The following is a 24,357-nucleotide window of genomic DNA, read 5'->3' on the forward strand; positions in this document are numbered from 1 at the left end:
CATTCACGTCATGGAAATGCTGAAAGAGGAGAAAGAGCAAGAAATTGGAAACCTATTTTAAAAAATAAATGAGAGAAAACTTCCCTAACTTGGTGAAGGAAATAGACATACAAGTCGAAGAAGCCCAGAGAGTCCCAAACAAGATGAACCCAAAGAGGCCCCCACCAAGACCTATCATAATTAAAATGCCAAAGGTTAAAGACAAAGAGAGAATCTTAAAAGCAGCAAGAGAAAAGCAGTTAGTGGCACACAAGGGAGCCCCCATAAGACTGTCAGGTGATTTCTCAAAATTTCTCCAGCCTTCGCAGGCTAGAAGGGTTTGGCAAAAAAAATATGCAAAATGATAAAAAGCAAGGACCTACAACCAAGACTGCTCTACCCAGTAAAGCTATAATTTAGAATTAAGGACAGATAAAGGGCTTCCTAGACAAGAAGAAGCTAAAGGAGTTCATCACCACCAATCCAGCATTATATGAAATGTCAAAGGGTCTTTTTTAAAAAGATCAAAAATATGAACAATAAAATGGAAATAAATACGTATCTATCAACAATTGAATCTAAAAAAGACAAAATAATCAAACAAGCAGAACAGAAACAGAATTGTAGATATTGGGAACATTTTTTTTGGTTGCCAGATTGGGGGTGGGAAGGTGAGGGGATGAACAAAAAAGGTGAAGGGATTTAGAAGTACAAATTGGGAGGTACAGAACAGTCATGGGCATATCAAATACAGCACAGGAAATAAGAGTAGCCAGAGAACATACAGGCATGACCCATGGACATGGACAACTGTGTTGGGATTGCCTGAGGAAGTGGGCGCACTAGGTGGAGGGGGGCAAAGGGGGATAAGCTGGGACAACTGTAACAGCATAATTTTATTGGTTATGCTGTTACAGTTGTCCCATTTCCACCCTTCATTCCCCTCCACCCTGTACACTCTCTCCCACCCACATTCCCCGCCTTTAGTTCATGTCCATGTGTCGTAAGTTCTTTAGCTTCTACATTTCCCATACTATTCTTACCCTCCCCCTGTCTATTTTCTATCTACCATCTATGCTACTTATTCTACGTACCTTTTCCCCCTCTCTCCTCCTCCCACTCCCTCCATGTGTTCTCCATTTCTGTGGGTCTGTTCCTGTTCTAGTTGTTTGCTTAGTTTCTTTTTGTTTTGTTTTAGGTGTGGTTGTTAATAATTGTGAGTTTGCTGTCATTTTACTATACATGTTTTTTTATCTTCTTTTCTTAGATAAGTCCCTTTAGCATTTCATAAATAAGGGCTTGGTGATGACGACCTCCTTGAACTTGACCTTATCCGAGAAGCACTTTATCTGCCCTTCCATTCCAAATGAAAGCTTTGCTGGATAGAGCAATCTTGGATGTAGGTCCTTGCCTTCAATGACTTGGAATACTTCTTTCCAGCCCCTTTTTGCCTGCAAGGTCTTTTTTGAGAAATCAGCTGAGAGTCTGATGGGAACTCCTTTGTAGGTTACTGTCTCCTTTTCTCTTGCTGCTTTTAAGATTCTCTCCTTCATTTTTACCTTGGTTAATGTAATTATGATGTGCCTTGGTATGTTCTTCCTTGGGTCCAACTTCTTTGGGACTCTCTGAGCTTCCTGGACTTCCTGGAAGTGTATTTCCTTTGCCAGAATGGGGAAGTTCTCCTTTATTATCTGTTCAAATAAGTTTTCCACTTGTTGCTCTTCCTCTTCCCCTTCTGGTACCCCTATAATTCAGATGCTGGAACGTTTCAAGATGTCCTAGAGGTTCCTAAGCTTCTCCTCATTTTTTTTGAATTCTTATTTCTCCATTCTTTTCTGTTTGGTTGTTTCTTTCTTCCTTCTTATTATTTCTTCCACTCTATTATTTTGAGTCCCAGTTTCCTTCCCATCACTATTGGTTCCCTTTCTCTGTGCACTTTCCTTCATTTCTCTTATCATAGCCTGAATTTGTTCATCTAATTTGAGACCAAAATCAACCAATTCTGTGAGCATCCTGATCACCAGTGCTTTAAACTGTGCATCTGATAGGTTAGCTATCTCTCGCTTGCTAAAAAGTACCGGTTGAGGGGCTTTCAATTCTGTTTGAGCCATCTTTTTTTTTTCCTTTGGTCAGGTTGCGCCTGTTATGTATGAGGGGCGGAGTCTTAGGTGTTCACCAGGGCAGGGTACCCCAGTCGCTGAGTTGTGATGTTGTATGTAGGGTGGGGTCCAAGAGGGAACAATGGCACTTGCTCTGCTCTCTGTTGGACCTTAGTCCCTTCCACCGTTTCCCCAGAGCAAACTGGGCCCCTCTGGTGCCAATTCCTGTGTGGGTGGGCTTGTGCACACAGTGGGACTTTCCAAGGACCTCTCCTGTGAGGCTGGGAGTCTCTCCCTGCGCCTCAACCCCACAGGTGTTTCCAATCAGTGCCCCGAGGCTCTATTTCCCAGTGCTGGGATCCTGGGTTTTGAGCAGTGCCTTGCTTCACAATCACCAGCTCGCTGGGTCTGCCATTTGCCACCCCTCATCTGGGGTCTGCCAGCTGTCACCTGCGCAATCTGGGTCTACCTGCTGTGGTCTTGCGCACCCCAGATTCCTTACGTGCCCAGTCCCAACGCTCTCTGCTCTCCATGCTGCCACCTGTGCCCGGATGCCCGACTCTGCCCCTCCTACGGGTCTGGATGAACAGGTCCATTTTAACTTCTTGGTTGTCCGACTTCCATATAGTTCAGTTTTCTGTCAGTTCTGGTTGTTATTCTGTTTCTAAATTGTTGTTGTCCCTATCTTGGTTGTGTAAGGAGGCACAGTATGTCTACTTATGCCTCCATCTTGGCCAGAAGTCCCAAAATATAATTTTTTAAAAAGCAAGTATCATTATTTTATAACATGATGAAAAAAAGTATATAACATGATGAAAAGTATATAAAAATTCAGTAAATAATTAAACAACATCTAAAATCAAGGAGGCAATGGTGAACTATTTAATAAATAATAATGAAATAAGAGCAAGGTCTTTTGGTTAAAAAAAGCAGGACTGAAATCTCATTGTATATATCAAAATAATTTATACATCAAGCAAAGATAAAGGTAAAATAATTAAACCTAATTCCTATAGGAAAATATATATGAATAGTTTTATTATATTGGGTAGGAAAAATCTTTAAAAATATTAGCCCCAATCATCAATTATTTAGGAAAACACAGGGATTTGAGAATATTAAAAATTTTAAACTTCTGAAGTCTAATGACAGAAGGTACCACTAACAAAGTTAAAGCAATCATCAAACTTGAAAAAGATATTAAATATTTCGTTGGATTTCTTTAATGTGTAAAGAACACTTGTAAGTCAGAAAATAATCAACCCAGAAAAAAAAATGTTCACTCCAAAAGAAACATATACAAAAGATGTGAATAGATAACTCACACACACACACACAAATAACCAGTACACAGGAAAATTCTTAACTCCACAAATCAATAAGTAAAAATTAAATGAAATATTTTTAATCTATCAAATAAGCAATGATGTAAGAAAAGTGTATGTAACTGGTTCATTTCAGGAGAGTAGGACACAAGACATAGCCCCAAAATAAGCACACAAACTTGTGCATCACAGCATTGTTTATATTAGTGACAAACAGGAAAGAATAGGAATACCCATCAATTAAATAAACTAGAGTACTTCCAAACAAAAAAATATTATACAGCCTTAAAAATTATAATAATACCTAAGTCAAAGAGGAACACTCCTGCATGATCATGGGGAGGGAGGGCGGTTATAAAATAGCAGGAACCTAAATATATACAATTATAGGTATGGAGATGTATATATGCATACATGTTCACCAACTAGTAAATAATGGTTAACTTTCAGTAAGATTTAGGATCACAATTTCTTTCTTTACTACTCTATTTACCAATGAAGATTTGTAATTTTTACACATACAAAACTCCTATCATTTTGATTCCGAAAGCACATTTTCAATAATAGACAAAAGACTAAACCGAGCAGTTTGACATCTGTTAACAATACTTGTGATCCCCTACAACTATAGTCACAGTTGCCAGATGACTATAAGCTGCAACGCCATCATTTAATGTCTAAGGGACAGGAATTTTGCAGTACATGCAAAAATTCAAGTCACGCTTTCTTTATCATTAGGATTCATAATTAGAGTATCTAAGGTAAAATCATACCACTATAACAGCAAAGGCTTTCACAAATGTGTTGAAGATTTATGAAAAAAAGAGGTCAAATGAAAACAAAGAATCGTTTTAAATACAATAAAATGTAATGTAATTACTGTGTCTCTTAAATGGATCACTACTGGGATGCCAAAACAATTTAACACATACTTGCTTCACTGGTTCCCAAAAGGAGATGAAGTATCTCAAAAGTGACCTTATGTCTAATCTTGTTTTCTTGCATTAGGAAATTTTTATAGCCACTGAAGTGGGAGAACCTTGGTTTTATTAAAAAATCAGGACATTTTTTACAAACCCTGTTGGAGACAGACCTGATGAAATCGACAATCCTGTGCTACAGTGCTTTAAGGTTTCTAGGTATCAAGTTTACAGGAAGCTCTTCCAAAACCTGAATAACCTGCTGACCCTGAATTCTCCCCAAAGGCAGGAGAGGCTGCATCTTTTCCAAGATGTGCCGGCAATCAACAGTTGCCAAACTTTCTCGGCCCCTGCACCCTATGACATAGGGCTGTCTCCCAAATTATCATTGTGTTTCACTGTAAGAGTAATTCTTAACACAGAAAAAAGAACAAAAGGGAGTAAAAAGAGGAAGAAAGATCTATAGTTCATTTAAAAATTAAGTGATTTTGATATACAACCCCACCGCTTTGGAAGCAGACAGTTTTGGAAGCCCTGGCTGTACAGTCTTACTGTGCAGAGTCCCACAACAACTCTGACCGCTAGCGCACTTCCTATACAGAAACATCCCTTTGTCTGATTGCTAGATTTCGATGCTGACTCAAAGGAACAAAAATTCTCCTTCTTTTCCTTCTCCTTAATATTTAGGAGCTAAAAGGGAACTCTGAGATTATATACATAGTACAATCCCTCACTATAGAGATTAGAAAATTGGGGTTTAAAGAGTCTAATGTACTCAATGAAGGTCATAAATCTAAGTGACAGGGTGGAGACCACTTATCAGCAGGTGTTCTAGTACTCCATGATGGCCATCGAGGCACTGACCGCTGTCTGTGATCATCTTCATGGCCACATGCATACATATGTGTATATTTTTATATACTGGAGATATGAAATAGCCACGAGTTATTCCATAGCTCATTTGAAAACTTAGGAGGCAGGACAACTTCAAGTTCAAAATCTTTAGGAAAAAACAGCAGCACCAAAACCAGATTCCTGACATAGACCGGCAGCCAGGAAGGAGAGATTGCACAGCAAGGCGGCAGATGGTCGTCCTACATTTGCATGCAGATAAGCTGGGAGGAACAACTGAGGAGACACACAGACCAGCAACCCAGAGTTCCAGCACAGAAAACTAAAGCCTCAAAACCTATGGCAGTGAAAACTTGAGAGGGAGGTGGTAATAGGAGAAACTCCCAGCCTCACAGGAGAGTTCACTGGAGGGGCCCAAGGGTCCTAGAATGCACACAAACCCACCCACCTGGTAATCAGTACCAGAAGGGCCCAATTTGCTTGTGGGTAGTGGGGGAAGTGACTAAAAGCTGACAGAGCTGGGCAAGCAGCACTGTTCCTTCTCTGACTGCTCCCCACATACAGTACTAAAACGCAGTGACCTGGGTTGCCCTACCCAGGTGAATACCTAAGACTCCACCCCATACAATGTAACGGATGCTCAGAGACAAAGAAATATGTCCCAAAGGAAAGAATAGATTAAAATTCCAGAAAAACAACTAAGCAACATATTAGATAGAGTTCAAAACATTGGTAATCAGGATGATCACAGAATTGGTTGAGTATGGTCTCAAAAATAGAGGAAGAAGTGAAGGCTATGCAAAGTGAAATAAAGAAAATGTGCAGGGAACCAACAGTGACAAGAAGAAAATCAGGACTCAAATCAATGATTTGGACAAGAAAGAAAATAAACATTCAACCAGAACAGAATGAAGAAACAAGAATTCAGAAAAATGAGGAGAAGCTTAGGAACTTCCAGTACAACTTTAAACATTCCAACATCCAAATCATAGGGGTGCCAGAAGGAGAAAAGGAAGAGCAAGAAATTGAAAACTTAGTTGAAAAAAATAACGAAGGAGAACTTCCCCAATCTGGCAAAAGAAAGAAAACTTCCAGAAAGTCCAGGAAGCTCAGAGTCCCAAAGAAATTGGACCCAAGGAAGCATACACCAAGGCACATCATAATTACATTACCCAGGATTAAAGATAAGGAGAGAATGTTAAAAGCAACAAGAGGAAAGGAGACAGTTACCTACAAAGGAGTTCCCATAAGACTATCAGGTGATTTCTTTGGAGAAAAAGAAACCTTGCAGGCAAGAAAGGGATGGAAAGATGTATTTGATGTCATGAAAGGCATGGACCTACATCCAAGATTACTCTCTCCAGCAAAGCTATCATTTAGAGTGGAAAGGCAGATATAGTGCTTACCAGATAAGGTCAAGTTAAAGGAGTTTATCACCACCAAGGCTTTATTACATGAAATGGACTTATCTAAGAAAAAGAAGATCAAAACTATGAATGGGAAAATGACAACAAACTCACAACTATCAACAACTGAGCCTAACAAAAACAAAAACAAAAACAACTAAGCAAACAACTAGAACAGAAACAGAGTCACAGAAATAAGAGATCATATAAGGGTTATCAGGGGGAAGGGGGAGGGGGGAGAATGGGGGAAAAGGCACAGAGAATAAGGAGCATAAATGGTAGGTACAAGATAGACATGGGGAGGTTAAGAATAGTATGGGAAATGGAGAAGCCAAAGAACTTATATGAATGACCCATGGACATGAACGAAGAGAGCGGAAGCGGATGCTGGTGGGAGGTGGGACGCAGTACAGATGAGAATAAAGGGGAAAAAAATATGGGACAACTTTAATAGCATAATTATAATAAAAACACTTAAAAATAAATGGAATCATAAAACAAAACAAAAAACCCTGTTTCCTCACATAAACCCACTGCATTTACCCTCAATTAACTCTTCTTAGGCTGACTGCTTGCCAAAATCAAACTCGTTATCCATCTCATCGAACATCCTCATGTATTCTCCATGCTATGTGTTACCATAAAACCAGGCATCTAAGCTTGAAGAGTCACTTCTGACTTCCCTCTTGCTTACACAGGGTAACCATCCATCCGTTTACCAGGACAGTACAGGTTTATGCCTGTTATCCCAGCAAAATGATTAATAGTATTGCTATTCAGCTCTAGAACTGTCCCAGTTTAGATGATCAATTATATGGTCACCCTTTTTATAATCATTAGTTAGTAACCAACTGCTGACTATTTCTCTAACTGGCTTTCTCTTCCTCAATTGACTTTCTAATTCATCACCTGAAATGACACAGTATCCTCTCATCCAGCTGGATGTGCTTTTTTGCACATCATGCCCCTCTGCCTGAACACCCGCTCTCTTTCCATTTCTGGGCAATCTGGGAACTCAGATCCAACGGCATCTCTGCTGTGAAGCCTCCCAGACTCTTCCAGTAATTACGTGTGCCTCCTAAAATATTAACTGCAATGCTGATAACAGGTAACATTTATTGGATGCTTATTATACCCTTAGATTAAGTAATTTTAAGTATCTGATCTCATTTAATCCTTACAGTAACTCTATATGATAGCTTTTCCTTATTTTTTAAAATGTGGAAGCTAAGGCTCTAGAATATTAGTAACTTGGCTAAAGTTACAAAATTAAGTAGTGGAACTGGGATGTGAAACCAAGTATGTCTAATTCTTAGCCAAAGCCTTAAAACTCTCCCCTGTACTATGTCACCTATACCACCACTAATAGGTTTCTGTGTCCCCATGTGTGTGAGTCTGTGCTGCAACTCTTGTCGCACTTGGTCAACTTGGTACTTCAATAACTCTCTGCACACACTCTGTAGAGAGACCAGTTATGTAACAGTAAGTTTCCTCCGTCTCCCTCAAGGAGACTGGTACAACTTCAATGACAGAGAAAGCCTTTGCTATTCACAGCGTATGTACTGTGACTCAAAGCAGGTAATCCATAAGCCTAAAAGCAATACAGCATTTACTATTCAGTCAAAAATTCTGATGCAGAAAGTTGTCTCTTCTACAGTCTTAATAATTAGAATGTGGTTCAGAATCTACCTAGAATTAAGCTGAAACTAGTAAACTAGCAGCTTTTAAGCTTAACTTCATTAGATTTCTTTGGCTGGCATAGTGCCATTTGTTAGAATTCAGCGCCAACATTTAAAACTTGCAGATTTTTTTCATAAACGGAGATTTTGAAAGGCTGGAACGACATTTTTACATGATGTAACCATCAGGCGGTAATGACTGTTGCCCCTATCAACTGGGGAAGTCCTCTCCGACTCTACGTGCACTGCTCTGTGTGAATTCCTGGAAAACGAAATATGTCTAGTGTGTATGTTTCCGTTAAAAAGCTATTTGTTCATTCCATACATTTTATGCATTTGGAAAAACAACAGATTGGTAACTGTGGGTTAAATCGCAAATTAACTAATAAAATAAACCAATTCTTCAAAATAACACCACACCTCAAAAAGTACTACCAATATTATAATTATTGACTGATGGCCTTTATCAAAGAAAAATGTACATTTAATGTGCTTTATGACACACAAACAAATATATCTGTATTCAGGCCTGTGATCCCTGAGGAAAGATAAAACAGAAGAGAATTTCTGTGGCTAAGAACAGAGGGATAACCAGAAGACCATGGGATCAAGCTTGGTAAGATCACGGATAAAGAAACCAACCTTATGGGGAATTAAAATGCAAAAAGATACACTAATACTTGTTCAAATTGAAAATTAAATACAAATCCACAAAAGGTTGTCAACCATATGGCTTCACAGTATATTTTAATTAATGTGGAAAAATTAACTGCCATGAACAACCAATCCTAAATGTTTGCTATGATATGCCTCTACCTAACAGAGCACACAAGTAGGGAATTTAAATGTGTAAATGCTGCTTGTCTCATTTTTACTTCCAGGGACAATATTAAATATAAGGCCACCTTGATCATTATGGATTTGGAATATCCCTGGGGAAATAATGGGGAAATGGGGAAAATTCTATTAATATCATTAATATGATCTTAGAATTCACATATCTAGATGGTTACATGTTACACTTATTTTAGATCATGGAAAACTGAGATAAATGTTAGCCAAACACTATCATCAGTTAAGAACAAAGTACATCATTGCTCAAATTTTAGGCTTACTCAAAATTCAGAGATTTTCAAGGTCTCTAAAGAGGAACATGTTATTTGTCCTCCCCTCCCACCCCCAGGTAAAGATGGCATTTTATTTATTCTTTTAATTTCTTATTTTTATTGATTTTAGAGATAGAGGAAGGGTGAAGAATACACAGAGGGAACAGGGAAGAGGGAGGGAGGGACAGAAGGAGAAGGAGAAGGGGATAGAGAGAGACAAACATCAATTTGTTGTTCCACTTGGTCATGCATTCACTGGTGGCTTCTTGTGTGTGCCCTGACTGGGGACTGAAACTGCAACCGCGGCGTATGGGGACACCCCTCTGAACAACTGAGTTACCTATCCAGGGTCTTATTTTTTTCCCTTTTTACTGAATTTATTGGGGTGACACTGGTTAATAAAATTAGGTTTCAGGTATACGCTTCTATGAACTGTATTGTCTGTTCCTCACCCCAAGTCAAGTTTCCTTCCATCACCATGCACCATTCCTCCACCCCTCTGGTAATCACCATACTGCTGATTTTTTTTTTCTTAATCTCATGTATTTGTGATCTTAATTTTTAAATAATTTTTAAGAACTTTTACAAGTTTTTTAAAGCTACTAAGTCACCAGTCTGAGATTCTGAAATGCATTATATTTGACCACCCATCTCACTTGTCTGTAAATTGGGCTCTGAGGAATACCTTACCATCTAACGAAAAGACGGGAAAGCAAGCAGCCCCCTACTCCTAACAGCTTTGGTTTTACGTTTTGTATGCTGGGCTTTCATTTTAGACATTTCGAAGATCTGAAAACCACTGATGTCCTCTGAATGGTGTAACAAAATTTAAAGTTAACCAGTGAAGAAACAAAAATCCTGTCAGATTTGGAGGATTCCATTCTCTGCTGCAGTTTACTAAACTCCTGCTCCTCTTAGAATGTCTTGATTTCTAAAAGCAAGAAAGTGAACTCTTCGAAGACCATGATAATCACATTCTACAACAGGAACAAAAAAGGTACTCAAGTGATATAATTTACTAATAACTTCTGTACATAACTAAAAAGGTCAGCTTCCATTCAAGAAGCCCATTTATGTAGTACTGAAAGGTAAGAAGTGTACCTACATAATAGATCTAAATATGTTCTGAGTAACGCAGTCATCTCAAACAATACTGTTCAGTACAAATGCTCCAATTCTCAACCTGTTTACTTTAATGTAGTGTGCAGCATTTAATGCCTAAGGCTCCATAATGGAAACATAAAATACCCATTTAATGATGAAGTTTCCATAGGAATGCACCTCCTTTTGGTATGACACAATAGTTCATTAGGAAAAGTGGTAGGAGCTATGCTCGGAATGTAAGAAAGGACAATACACAGAAACATTACCAATAAAAATTTGTAGTTATGACAATTTGTAAAGCAAAACAGTATGTCTGCTTAAGTATCACTTAGCTATTTGAGGCTATGAGACAACTGATGGAAATGGAAAGTACAGAAGTAGCTATAGAAAAAATAAGAGAGTTCAGTACAAATCAGTGAAAACATACACACCACCATCCATCACAGCTTGCTCCGTCTTACCTGGGGAGGAGTAGGTGTGGATGTGGGCCTCCCTATGGGTGGAGTAGGATTTCTGCTGCCACCTCCAGACATAATCTCTTCTGTTATGTCTTTACCGCCCTGGTTTGGATCCCGAATTCTTATCTACAAGGTTACAGTAAGATGTCATTATTTACAGACAGGTGTCTATGTAGTAGATTTATAGGCATATAATGCATTAAAGGTGTAAAACTGGAAAACTTGTCAAATATTAAAGCTGATAATACCACATTTTATTTTGCTTCAATCACAGAATCATATGGGGTCATTCAGAGAAATATAGGCCATTAGCTCTGAGATGAACTAATTAAAATAGCAAGCTAAATGAGACTTAGTTGACTGAATTTCTAGGTCAAAAAGGCAAAGTGGTAACATCTTTTAAGCACTGCCAAGTTGACTGATTTTATTTACAATGCTTAACTTAAGATTCATAAAACAGTTTTAAAGTATGGAAGTTATTCTGTACAATACAGTTTTAAAGGCCTTATATGGCTCTGTAACAAAATGAAAAAAAAAAAACGAACACATCCTGGGACCTAGGAACAGGAATTTATGTTGTAGATAACCTTATATATGTATGTAAGGATTCTCACTGCAATGTTTTGCAGCACAGAAACATCTTAAAGGATGATGAAAAACATGGTAATTAAAACATCATGCCACATCCTTATACTACCTACCAAACAGCCAGTAGAAAGAATGAGGCTGATCTACATGTATTGCAATGGAATGATCCTCAAGATGTACTGATAAGAGGAAAGATGAAAGATGCAGAACAATGTGCATGGCAGGGGCGTCAAACTCATTGTCACTGGGGGCCACATCAGATTTACGGTGGCCTTCAAAGGGCTGAATGTGATTTTAGGACTGTATAAATGTAACTACTCCCTAACAGTTAAGCGAGAGCTTGGCACTGCTGCGGGTAGAGACAGATTTGGCCCTCGGGCCTTGTGTTTGCCACCTGTGGTGTATGGTCATCTTCTTTAATTTTTTTTAAAGGCTAGTTGTGCGTACAGATGCCAGTAGACATGGTTAAATAAGAGTTGGAGTACCGAGGCCTGGGTCTTCCACCCTGGGACAGTGCGGAGACAAAGACTTATCACTACCTGCAGAGCTTAATCAAGGTAGCCCTCGCTTCTTGAACATTTCAAAGAATCACTAATAAAACCACCTGGATCTTTAAGCTTTTTTGAAAGTAGTTTCTTCAGTAAGATTTCTAATATCAGCTATGTTTTTCAGGTTGAAAAGCTTGTTCCTAATACAGTGTTAAGTGCTGCTTCTATTTCATCTGTTCTACCTTCTTCAGTAACATTTACTATTACTGTCCTTCATTTTCACTGTCTCTTTTCTCTTAACTTTCCTGCATCCAGAAAGTGTTCAAGGCCGACATCCGCCATGCTGTTTCAGCACTTCCGAGGCAGAGTTTCTCAGCTTCAGTGCCAGGACACCCCTGCGTGTCCTGCTTATTAGGGTATGTGCACAAGTAATTTGTCTCTGATAATAAAGCGCCCACTAACTTTTATTAAATGAGAGTATTTTCAAGAGTAGTGCTATAAAGTCAAGTCACCTATCTTATCTGTGTGACTAGGGAAGTCTCTTATAAACACAGCCTATTTTGAGAGTTCTGATGGACAAAAGATTACAAGCCACTATTCCGTGTTCTGCACTATGAATTTTACAGCTGCACTCTAATTCTCTTGGGCCTGCCTTACTAGACAGAGGCAAAGCCCCTATAACTTACTAAAAACAATTAGAATACATTTCCTAAATTCTGCTTTCTGTTTCTTAAAATATGTTCCACAGGAAGGATTTTCATTGTCCTTAACATTTTGCTCATTTTCCCTTGTGCTATTTTTCCCCCGTCAGTTCATATTTGGGTATAAAGCTGACTAGGACTAGAATTAAAGAACAATCAGAATGTGAGAACCAAGCTCAAATTCCTCCCACTTAGTAAGACCTTAGCTGACCAAATCCTCCCAGTTCTGAAGCTGGAGGGCATGCTGTCGTCTTGCATACCTAACTGAGTGCATGTTGAAAACTGATTAACAAGCAAATGGTACTTGCAGCTTCTAGTCAAATGCCCACAGGCGTGAGGGTATAAAAGAACAAAAAATGGCAGTCATTTGCGAACTAAGACTAATAATGATTACAAATGTGAGTCAACTTATCTGACAGGTGAATGGATATTTAATTTTAAAATAAGAAAAATTTAAAAAGATCTCTTACTGTTTTTTTCTCTCTCTTGGCTGGAGGGGGCTGCTGCTGCGTAGGCACTATGATAGGTGCTGACTGATACACTGGCTGACTTGGGTAAAAAGGCGTTCCTAAGGAATTAGAAAAGAATAAAAAGAAGCATTCAGTTATTTTGTCAATCACTATAAAACTATGAATGGCACTGTGCCACTGTACCATCAGTTTTAAAAAGTAACAAAGACAAGCATTCTTCTTATTCATCTCTTTCCACTAGCTCCCCTCCAGCTAATAAAGTGGTCAAGGAATGATTCCCAAAAACTCATAAACACCTATCTTTTCTTTGGCATCTGATATGAAAACAAGTAAATAATCAATCCCTGTTGACTGCCACTAGAGTTACCTTTTGCAAACACTAAGCATACTATAGCACTGCTTTAAGAAACCTATTGTAGGGGTCCATTACAGACACTGGAAATTCTGAAGATGAAACCTGCAGATCTATGATGTGGGCGTGTGAGAGAAAGAAGTGTTGAAGAAACCTCTCAATGTTTTTCGTCTTAGCAAGTGGAAGAATGAAGGTGTTATATGCTGTGTTATTTATTTACTTACTGAGATGAGGGAAACTGAAAGAAGAGTAGAGTGGAGGGCAGAAAACTCAAGAGTTCAGTTTGGGACATGTAAAGCTTGAGATTATCAGACCTTCAAGTGGAGATACCAAGTAGGCAAAAAGAGACGTAAGTATGGCGTCAGAGAACAGGTATCCACTGTGGAATTAATAGAATATGGACAACATTTAAACCATGAAGTGAGAGTTGTCATGAAAACCCAGCAAAAGAGATGAAAAAGAAAACCAAGGCAATGCCTAAAAGGGGGGGGGGGGGGGGGGGGGGAGGTTCAAGAATGGGGCAAGTGCTTAACTATGCCTAATGGTCCCGAGATGTCAACTAAGTTTATCAAAGTAGAATTCACCAGTGACCTTGACAAAAGTTGTCTGGTTAGGACAGAGGGCATGTATTCTGATTAGGATACATTCAAGAATATGTGAGATTTTTTTAAAAATGAAGAAAGCGAGTTTAGATAACTCTTTTTCTAAAGAGTTTTACTATAGTAGGGATCATAAAAACACTATAGCAAAAACAAGCATACATTTATTTTTAAGAAATTGGAATGAAAAAATATATCTGTATGCTGATGGGACTAATGCAGCAGAGGGAGAAAAAGATGGTAAAATAGAAAACAGAGACTAGACCTGTCAGAATAATAACCTTAAATGGGTACATGATGGGACCCAGTGCATAAGCGGAAGACTGGCCTTTGGTAGGAGCACGAACAGTTGAGTCACAGTAAAAGGAAAGAAAGAAATGTTTATGAAGGTAGTTGATACAGATAAAATCCTTGGTACTTCAGCAAACAGTCACATAATGTTAGCTCACTATCACTCTCATCACATGATAATATCATCGCCATCCCCACCACCATCATAATCTTCAACTGGAAATATCTTAGAGGTTGTATGATTTGCAGTACCAGAACTCTGCAGATATTAATCAGGTTTGGAAAATTGGATTTGAAAAAGATCTAATCAGAGGACATGACTTGGGATTTCGGTAAGTTCACAGTAAAAAGGCAAAAAAAAAAAAAAAAAAAAACAGCCCCACAAAAAACCCTTAGCCATCCTTTAGCAGTGAGTAAACTATTCTCAAAGGAGAGCTCGAATAAGCAATTTATGCTATTCTACTATGTCACTAACTCCAAAACTCAAAAAACAAAACCCTAAAATTGGTTTCAAATGCTGCTAGAGAAGCAATACAAATTTGCTTACTGTGCCACATTTTTTAAACTAAGTGAAATAAGATCCAAAAGGTGAACCGTCCTCTGCTAATAAAACATCTTTGAGTCAACATGACTGAGACTGAGGCTTCCACATAATACACAAGCAATAAATAACAAATGATTAAACCTGGCAGAACAGGATAATCTCAACATAGCAGAGTTAAACACAATTAGTAAAACATTAATTAAATCACCTACGGACCCCAGGCGAAAAGGCATTCTGCCCTAACAAACAAATTTTCTTTTAGAATCTAATCCAACTTCTTACATAGTCAGAGATATTTAAAAACATTCATTAGAGCCCTGGCTGGTGTGGCTCAGTGGACTGAGTGCCAGCCTGTGAAGCAAGGGGTCGTTGGTTCGATTCCCAGTCCAGGCACGTGGCCTGGGTTGCAGGCCAGATCTCCAGTAGGGAGCACATAAAAGGCAACCCACACATTGATGTTTCTCTCCCTCTCTTTCTCCTTCCCTTCCCCTCTACAAATAAATAAAATCTTTTTTTTAAACATTCATATGATTCTATTAAACATATGCATAACTTTTGCATACCACTTATGAATTAGGCAAGTTACTTAATGCCTCTGGACCTCTTCATGAAGTGAGGTTAAGTCTGCCTAGATCAGGGTTCTGTCAGCTAAAGCCCACGGCCATTTATTTTGTAAATAAAGTTCTACTGGAAGACTACCACATACATTAGTTTTATTTATGTCTATGGCTGCTTTCCCACTGCAAAGGTAGAAATGAATAGTTGCAAAACAAACCACATGGCCTACAAAACCTAACACACTTACTCTCTTGGCCATTTATAGAAAAAGTTTGCTGACCCCTATTCTAGATTAGTGGCTCCCCAAACCCCCCATACAAAAGGTATTGATAGCATAAGGCAATATTTATATAACAACCATGGAATATTATACACACACACACAAAACATTATATGCTTACCAACTTGACATTTATTTGGAAAAGACTGTTCCTAAACTGAAATTCAGACCTACTCCTTTGTTGTTAAAATATCATTTCCTATGTGAAATAAACTTTAGGTAAATAGCAATTTTCTTTAAAAGTCTGATGTTCAAAATTAAAAATCTGACAGTTCTGTGTATTTCTTCCTTTATTTTACTTGCTCATGATATCGAAAGATCTGTAAACCATTGGTCTAGTTAATATTTAGATTTCTTCTCATTGGTTAAGCCCCAAGCATAAACATTAAATCAATGTACTATAAAATCCTGAAAGGCAGGTAGAATATCTCAACAACCACATTCCTTAAAATACTGAACACAATGTCTTACACATGGCAGGTTGTCCAAAAACACTTCAAAATCATGGATTTTCCATTGAAACAAAGAAAAACATAGAGGTCAAGTATGTAGGTCAGCACATAAAAATCAATTTGTCCTATAGAATACCCAGAACAATAAATGTTGGTATGCAACCTCATCACCAAATATAGTATTACCACTCCATGAAAACACAATCAAATTCAACTTCGGATGCCAAAAAGTTTCCCATCTCAACACACCATGGGGAACAAGGACTTCCTCATCTCTTAAGAGCTGAATGAGGCGCCCGAGCCCCACAAAGATGCAGGGAAAGAGTGGGCAGATGACAGGAGAGGGGAAAACGACACAGTAGAGTGAGACAAAAGGAGCGTATGCTGGTTTGAAGACAGGGAGGATGGGACTGTCTACCACTGTAAATTGTCAATTTCTTTTTCTTTCTCAACATGCCACCACTAACCATACATACCCTTCTGCTCCCAAACCTAAATTTTTCATCTTGGGCCATCACTCCCTTAGGCTGGCTGGAAATGATTTCAATATGAGGTATCTTTCTGATAGAACACACATCAAATATTTAAGAAACACTACAGAAAAACTGAAAGGGAACACTAGAAATACTGCAAGAATTATATTTTCTGAACAGAATTCTACGACCTGGGTTACTGAACTTCAGTGTAGGTAAACACATTCTTCAAAAATCACTGTTCAAGATTTAAACCAAGTAGGGGAGTAAAATGTTAGCATGCTAAGTAAGTTGTAAGACTAAGGGTGAAAAACTAAGAAATCTGGGGAAAACACCATCCAACTCACAGACCCCAGCAGCAGGACAAGAAGAAACAAGTATAGGGTTTGCTCCTAGCCAGTGCAGCCACAGGAAGGTGTCTCTGCCCTAGATGAGATGACCCCACCTTCAGAACACAGACCTCGGATCCCACCCCCAAACCCACTTTTTACTTGAACCCAAGATGAGGACAGGAGAAGTAGTAGAAGAAAGTGGAGTCATCAAGATCAGAAGAACTGGAAATGAAAAGGTAAAGTAGGAAGCCCTGGCTGGCGTAGCTCAGTGGATTGAGCGCGGGCTGGGAACCAAAGTATCCCAGGTTCGATTCCCAGCCAGGGTACATTCCTGGGTTGCAGGCCATAACCCCCAGCAACCGCACATTGATGTTTCTCTCTCTCTCTCTCTCTGTCCCTTCCCTCTCTAAAAAAAAAAGGTAAATAAATAAAATCTTTAAAAAAAAAAAAAAGAAAAGAAAAGAAAAGGTAAAGTAGGAGAGATTCCAAGAAGAAATAGGAAGGCAAATGTTTTGGGCTTCTAGACCATAAGACCAGGACAGCTACCACAAGGTGGTAGAGCTGAAGGACCTATAATCAATGGGAACTACTGGAAAAGAAGTTTAATTTGGATAAAGGTAGATTAACTACTGGCAAACTATGAAATTAAAATATCTGCCCAAATAATGAAAATAATCTAACCTTCTATCAGGAGAGGACTGGGTGAATAAGTTATGTTTTATTCCTAAAATGAAATACTATGTATCTTGAAATTCTATAGGTAATTGATTAGAATGTTGTCCGCAAATACAGTGGAATTAAAAAAAAAACTGTTAAGGTGGGTGGGGCGAGAGAAAGTGGTGGCAGGAAAATGGAGACAACTGTACTTGAACAATAATACATACACACATAAACAAACAAAAAAGTGTGTACTTTGTTTTAAAAATGTTTAACTATAAATGGAAAAATATGTATTAATCTGTTAAATATTTCTTTATGGAGCAAGGAAGAAGAAAATGGATATTTCAACTTTACATGTCCTGTATTATTTGTATTTTTCATCATTAACTTGATTGCTTTCATAATAAAAAATTATTTTAGTCTTTTTCTAATCTTAATGAATCTAGGGAAATAGTGTTTTAAATTAGGTGATAAAATGCCCACTGGATGGCTATTGGATCTGCATGAGAATTTCCTCACAGACAAGAACATCTATCAAAGGAAATAGGCATCAACATTATATGAGATACACTGTACCTCAAAATATTGCTTTTTTATAAAAACGAGCAAATGCAGTCTACATGTAATAGAAATAAAGCTAATATGTTATAATATCATATATGAATCAACAAACTATCTCTCTACTAGTAAACTCATCTACATTGCTTCTATATATATTGCAATAGTACTATTAAGAGCAAGAAAGAGGGTCAGCACAAGCATAAGAATTTTAATGAAGACATTTTCTGAGTCAAAAAAGTCATTTACATAATCTGTAAATACACAACAGACTAGAATTCAGTGAGACACCTTTCAAAATTAGTAGGTAAATTAGAAGATACAATTGCATTCCCTTTGTAACATGGGACTGAAAGAGAAATAGTAATTTTAACATGTTTACTGTGATAACCTCATCCTACAGTCTTTTTCAATATATTCTACTAATTTCTAATGAACACCAACAGCCAATTTTACACATGAAATAATTTCCACTGGATTTAAGTTTCCAGAACAAGCACCATTAGAAAGGCTCTGGAGCTGTGCGGAAACCAAAGCTGAAAGCTGAGCTCCGAGGACACGTGAGGAACACTTCGACAGTCCCGGCAACTGTCTAATCTGGGTAGCGCACACACAGTATTTTCCTGTAACACTTATATATATGTAACATGTATTGTTCTAAAAACGTCCAAGAGTTTAGTGAAAATACAACATTATAACACCATTTTAAATAAACATGTATCTAAGACATTTAATGATCTATCAAAGTATATCCTTTTAAAATGGCAGTTTCACAAGCTATACTGACCAATGTCATAGGAAGATTGTCTGTTTTATAAGAGAAGTTAACACTTGCATGATTTGCCCGTTTCACCTCAAAACCTAAGGGAAACTTTCTAGTTTCCCTAGACTAGGGAAATTAGTCTAATATAATCAATTCTTACAAAGTTTCTAAATCAAGCCACTAAGTCCCAATGTTAAGAAATTGGTTAGTGGATACATGTTTATCTATAACAGATCATCATCTTAAAAGAACAAGTTAAAATTTTAGTATGTCCTTTAGTAGAAAAGATCAATACTTAATGAATCTTAAAGCTTAATTTTTCTAGTATTTGATGATTTTATCCCTTATAATTCACTTTCTATAGAATAAAAAAGCAGAGTATATGGTAGAAATTTATTGAATAAAATAGGTTATTTTCATTACTCTTCAGCACTGGTTCACACAAAGTATACTCATGGCACTTATTTCTATCCATTAAATTATTTTTAATTTTTCAAGGCGTTTTCATTTAACTAATCCTCAAAACCTCCCCATCACATAGATCTTATAACAATTTTGCAGAAAAGGAATCATAGGTATACTGAGTTGTATTCGGTCATCCTATCCCCTGCCTTCATATATATTACATTCTAAGTGGGAAAACATTACCAAATGTTTTGGTAAGTGGTGGTAACTGCTTGGAAAAGAAAGGTAAGGCCTATTTATGACATCAGTAAAAATCCAGTAAAGAATGAGTTGGTGGCACATATCAGAACCTCGACATGTGGGCTCTGTGCAACTCCTTCAGAGGTGTCATTAACTAAACACACTTCTGTAATACTCCTTCCTTGTAAGCCACTCTCTAAGAAGTAGCTTTTAGGTAAGAACTGTCTGTAACACTTTACCTACAAATAACTTCAGACCACTAAACCTCATTGCCTAAACTGACCTCCCCAACAACAAAATTGGTTAAACACAACAAACTAGTAAAAACTGCTCCATTTTTCACACTTACCATAGGCATTGGGGAAGTCCCCTGGTCCTGGTCCAGGATAAAAAGGACCAGGCCCCGGTGGTTGAACGGGATACTGCTGTGGGGGCCCAACATAAGGAGGGCCACTATGACGGTACTAGAAGAGAGAAATTACAGACATTTATCAGTAATGTGAAGGTAGCTTACTATGAAAAATAAAGTGCGGTGTGTATGTAAGAAAATCATTTAAATGAGGTGAAGCCACTTGGTTAAACACATTCAAAATGCCTGCTTGCTATCAGGATGCAATGAGAATGAAGAGAAAGGTGTGCCTTGCCTTAAGTAAAACCATATAGCAAAAATCAGTGCACAGGCAGACATTAGCTCATTGTAAAATTATTTCAGGTTGACAGCTTTTATTGACACGGAATGATATCACAGGAACAGCTTAATTACCGAGCCTATTTTAGAGCAGTTGATTGTGGGGAAGGGATGGGAGGAAAGCTAGGAGACAAAAACAATTTCTGTATCATCTTAGTGGTAAGTAGAAAAATGTAGAGGTATCTTTTTATAATATAATGGAAAATTACAAAATGGCTAGACTTCTAACCAACAAAAAAGTTCACACATAACTGAACACTAATGCCATCATCCACCCTCCCTGCTCCCTCTGACGAGAATCTGACTTAATCCCCACTCTCCTGCTGGACCTCGAGGACCTGAGAGACGCTTTACCTGTGGTATACAGTACTGAGGGCCCTGCGGCACTGGGTACGGCATGGGCAGATGGTTAACCATCATGATGTGCTGATTGGCCTGGTACACTGCAGTGGGCGTCTGTGCACCAGGGCGAATGGAAGGACTGCTGTTCGGGATGGTAGCTCTAGGAGGCTGTATTTGAGGCCTCTGGAAAAACTGAGGAAGGGAGAAAAAAATACATTTATTTATTTATTTATTTATTTATTTATTTATTTATTTTACAAGGGGGGTATGTAAATTTTACCATCTTGAACTTTCTCCTTGTTTCCACTAATAAAAATCTTACCGATTTGAATTAGAAATGTAATATACATGAAAAGAGACAAAACTGCCGATGGCTGGGTTCACAAAAAACATTCCATACTAATCACATTAGGTTCAGTTTTAATCCTGGTGTCACACATTTGAAAACAGGAGGGCAGTCTCATTTTTAAAATGAAGTCTCAGCTAATTTAAACTAAAATTTCCATACCATAAGTAATTTTAAAATGTGATAAAAAATAATAAAAGGGGTAGCTGATGTCTCTCTAAAAGTTTTATTGCATAAAAGCATTGATTCTTTCATAAAGAGTAGGTGGCTTATTATCAACTTACTAAAAATTTAAAGCAGTTTCAAAAAACTACCATTTAAGTCATTTACAAAATATTTAGAAGAACAAGAATCTCTCTGGACATGAAAATTTTCATCTCAGTCTATCAGGGTTAAGTTAAATTAAAACTATCTGTAGCTTGTTGCATGCTGATTGCCCTGTAATGGTAAAAGCCCTCCTTTTCAAAAAAATGGCAACCCCACACTAAAATGAACCCAATTTTGCTTTCTCAAATAGTTTGCAACAAAAATGGAGAATCTAAGCAGGCTTAAGGACAGGCTGGAAGGAGCAGAGCTCAAATCTTTCAAATGGCAACCAGTACTTGTGGTTATTTATGGTTCTCACTTAAGACTTAAAAGCCTTAAAACAACATACCAACATTAAATTCCCACTGTGAATTCAGCAGCAAACAATCCGTCTCATTGTAACAGTAGTAGTGGTGGTGGTGGTGGTGGTGGTAGTGGTAGTGGTGGTGGTAGTAGTAGTAGCAGTAGCAGTAGTAGTAATGGGACAGAGTAATAAAGAGGCCATGCAGAACCAGTAGTTTATTACCTGGATAGGTCTGAATCCTCCCTTCAATTATGAAGCAAGAAAGCGGCAGGAAACAGAAAGAAAGCCAATGGAAAAGCTTATAGATCAGTAGAAAGGGGTAGGGCATAGCATGCAGCTAAACAAAAATATCGATTTAATAATAATAGGAGAAGGAAGATTAAAAAATCAGAATGACAATTCTCCCTTGAAAATTCAAGAACAGTGGAATTAAAGAATAAAATCACATTTAATTAAAAATAAATAAATCCAGTGGCAAAAAATATTCTAATAGTAGCCACAGTTATAACAGCTTGAAAAGAAATGTCTTAGTGGCACAAGTACAGTTGGGACTACTGACTCCTACTCTGGGCTCTCATGGATAGCCACTATGTGAGTAATTGCTTAGCTTCTCTAGGATGCACTCTACTGCTTCACTGAAGGCGAGAGCTAACAATAAAAGTGTCATTTATCATTTTAAAGTTTGCAACATATATCAGACTCTCCATGACAGAAACCTGCTCTTTTCAACTAACCAGGCATATAAGAGTCCACTTACAGCTTTAATATAGGGAAATATAAGACCAGTCAAAATAAGTATGTGCTCTAGCTCCAAAATCTGAGTTCCTCACAATTGCAGACATGTTGCTATTGGTCCAAACAAAAGCAAAGTTGAGTTTGACCTTCGGGCCCACTCAGTTCTTATCCAGTCCTATTCTTAACCATTATGCCATCCACAGGTGGTAACTTTACATCTTGTGCTGAACTGGAAGAACTGGGATCCAGTGCCCAAGGCTCATCCCCATTCAGCCTTCATAACTCAAGATAGGGGGAAAAAAAAGGCACTAAAGAAATTAGGTCACTTAAAAGCAATAGACAATAAGGTACAGTCCGAGAATGAAGTAAATAAGAAAATCAGATGGGGAAGGCCAAAGACAGTAGTTGATGGAAATGAAAAGAAAGTACAAGAGGCAAAGTTGATTAACACAGAAACCTGGTCTGAGCCACACAAGAGCAACAGTCTTCTAGTCATCTCCACTGACGCAGGTTTGGTGACAGACATGACAATTTTTGTTGGTGGCCACCAGGGACACTGAAGTAGTAAACTCTTCACACTAAACTTCACTTCTCAATTACATAGCAAACAGACTCTATTACTCATCAATGTATGTGAGTTGCAAGAACATTTCAGGAATGAACAATCATTTTTGTAACTTAATTTATCAGGAGCCACAAAACTGTTAAAGACATCAAGGAGACAGGAGTCACTCATCTGCTCAACTTACTGAGCATTACAGATGTTAGACACACTAGATAGAACAACTAATTCTATACAACCCTTTCCCACCAACTCTAGAGGGCAGTCAAGACAAGGAGCGTATCAGACAGGCACGGGTGATGATCCTCTGTGGCTACATACATCATCATTGAATTTTCCAAGGTACTTACTGCCTGAAAAACATAGGGTTATGGTGGGGGAGAGAGAGGCAACTAACCCATTTACTCATGCAGAGCAAGGAAAACAGATATGGACAAAGTTTTCCCATACTTTTAATAGTTTACTATGTGTGAGTACTTTTCGTACCATTATTTCCCAGTGCTCTGCTAGGATTTTTAATTAGGCTGTCTAGAAAAACTAAGGTACATCTTATTCAAGGAGATTTCTAAATAGTGTCCGACTTTTCTTCAGCAGCTTTTAAAGAGAATCAAGTGTTTCAATGATGCCCCTAATATTAACATACAGCTGAGGTACTAAAACATAAAGTTTGAGGTTATGTGGACATACAATAGTTTTTTTATAAACTAAGAGTTCAGCTTTGAAACTAAATAGAAAAATAGATTCATATAAGCACATTAAGTAACAATAGTTAAGATTTATATAGCACTTACTAGCTACTAGGTACCATTAAACATTTTACACATACTGTATATTAACTTAGCCTCACAACAAATCTCTAAAGCAGGTACTATTATTAACACCCCATTAGATATATGGAGAAACAGAGGGAAAGGAAGATTAAGTAACTTGCTAAGCTCTCTCATCTGTAATTTAAATACAGTCAGGGTCTTGGTTTGTACGTTTAAGTGTTATATACTCCACCTCTCATGAAATGGTACACCCATCGTATTTTCCAACAAGTGTGCTCAATCAGAAGAAATCTTTTTTAAAGGCTGAAGGAATGCTGCAGGATCTTTATCCAACTGTATCAATAGGTGGAATATCCCTCAACCATAATTGATTCCTGGTAAGAAAAATGCTATACCAGTTACATCAAAAATGTGTTTATTATGCAGGAAAACAAAATTTTTTTTCTGCTGACAGGGCTCCAAATCCTCTCTCCCTTAAAGCAACTGAATGCTTTTATATCCTTTGACACAACGAAGATTTATACAAGGACAGGCTATCTGGAGCGCGTCCCCCACCCCCTGTCCTCCTTTAAGAAAGTTTGTCTCTGTCTCTGTCTGTCTCTGTCTCTCTCTCTCTCTCACA

General features: G+C 37.9%; 1 protein-coding gene across 27 annotated transcripts in view; it reads right to left on the bottom strand.

Annotated features, from left to right (window-relative positions):
- The window catches only part of EIF4G3 (eukaryotic translation initiation factor 4 gamma 3), a 294,941-nt gene that overhangs the window by 121,944 nt on the left and 148,640 nt on the right, over positions 1–24,357 (bottom strand). For 18 of the 27 annotated variants that reach the window (XM_036025438.1, XM_036025450.1, XM_036025463.1 and 15 more), the window contains 5 exons: positions 21,891–21,911; positions 20,725–20,904; positions 20,032–20,146; positions 13,176–13,273; positions 10,932–11,054 (listed from right to left, as the gene is read on the bottom strand). In XM_036025438.1, the coding sequence (XP_035881331.1) occupies positions 10,932–11,054; positions 13,176–13,273; positions 20,032–20,146; positions 20,725–20,904; positions 21,891–21,911 (537 nt within the window). The remainder of the gene's footprint in view (positions 1–10,931; positions 11,055–13,175; positions 13,274–20,031; positions 20,147–20,724; positions 20,905–21,890; positions 21,912–24,357) is intronic. The other 9 variants (XM_036025440.1, XM_036025459.1, XM_036025451.1 and 6 more) reach the window with 1 other exon arrangement.

The sequence above is a fragment of the Phyllostomus discolor genome, chromosome 5, assembly GCF_004126475.2.
Source record: "Phyllostomus discolor isolate MPI-MPIP mPhyDis1 chromosome 5, mPhyDis1.pri.v3, whole genome shotgun sequence".
Classification (NCBI taxonomy): domain Eukaryota; kingdom Metazoa; phylum Chordata; class Mammalia; order Chiroptera; family Phyllostomidae; genus Phyllostomus; species Phyllostomus discolor.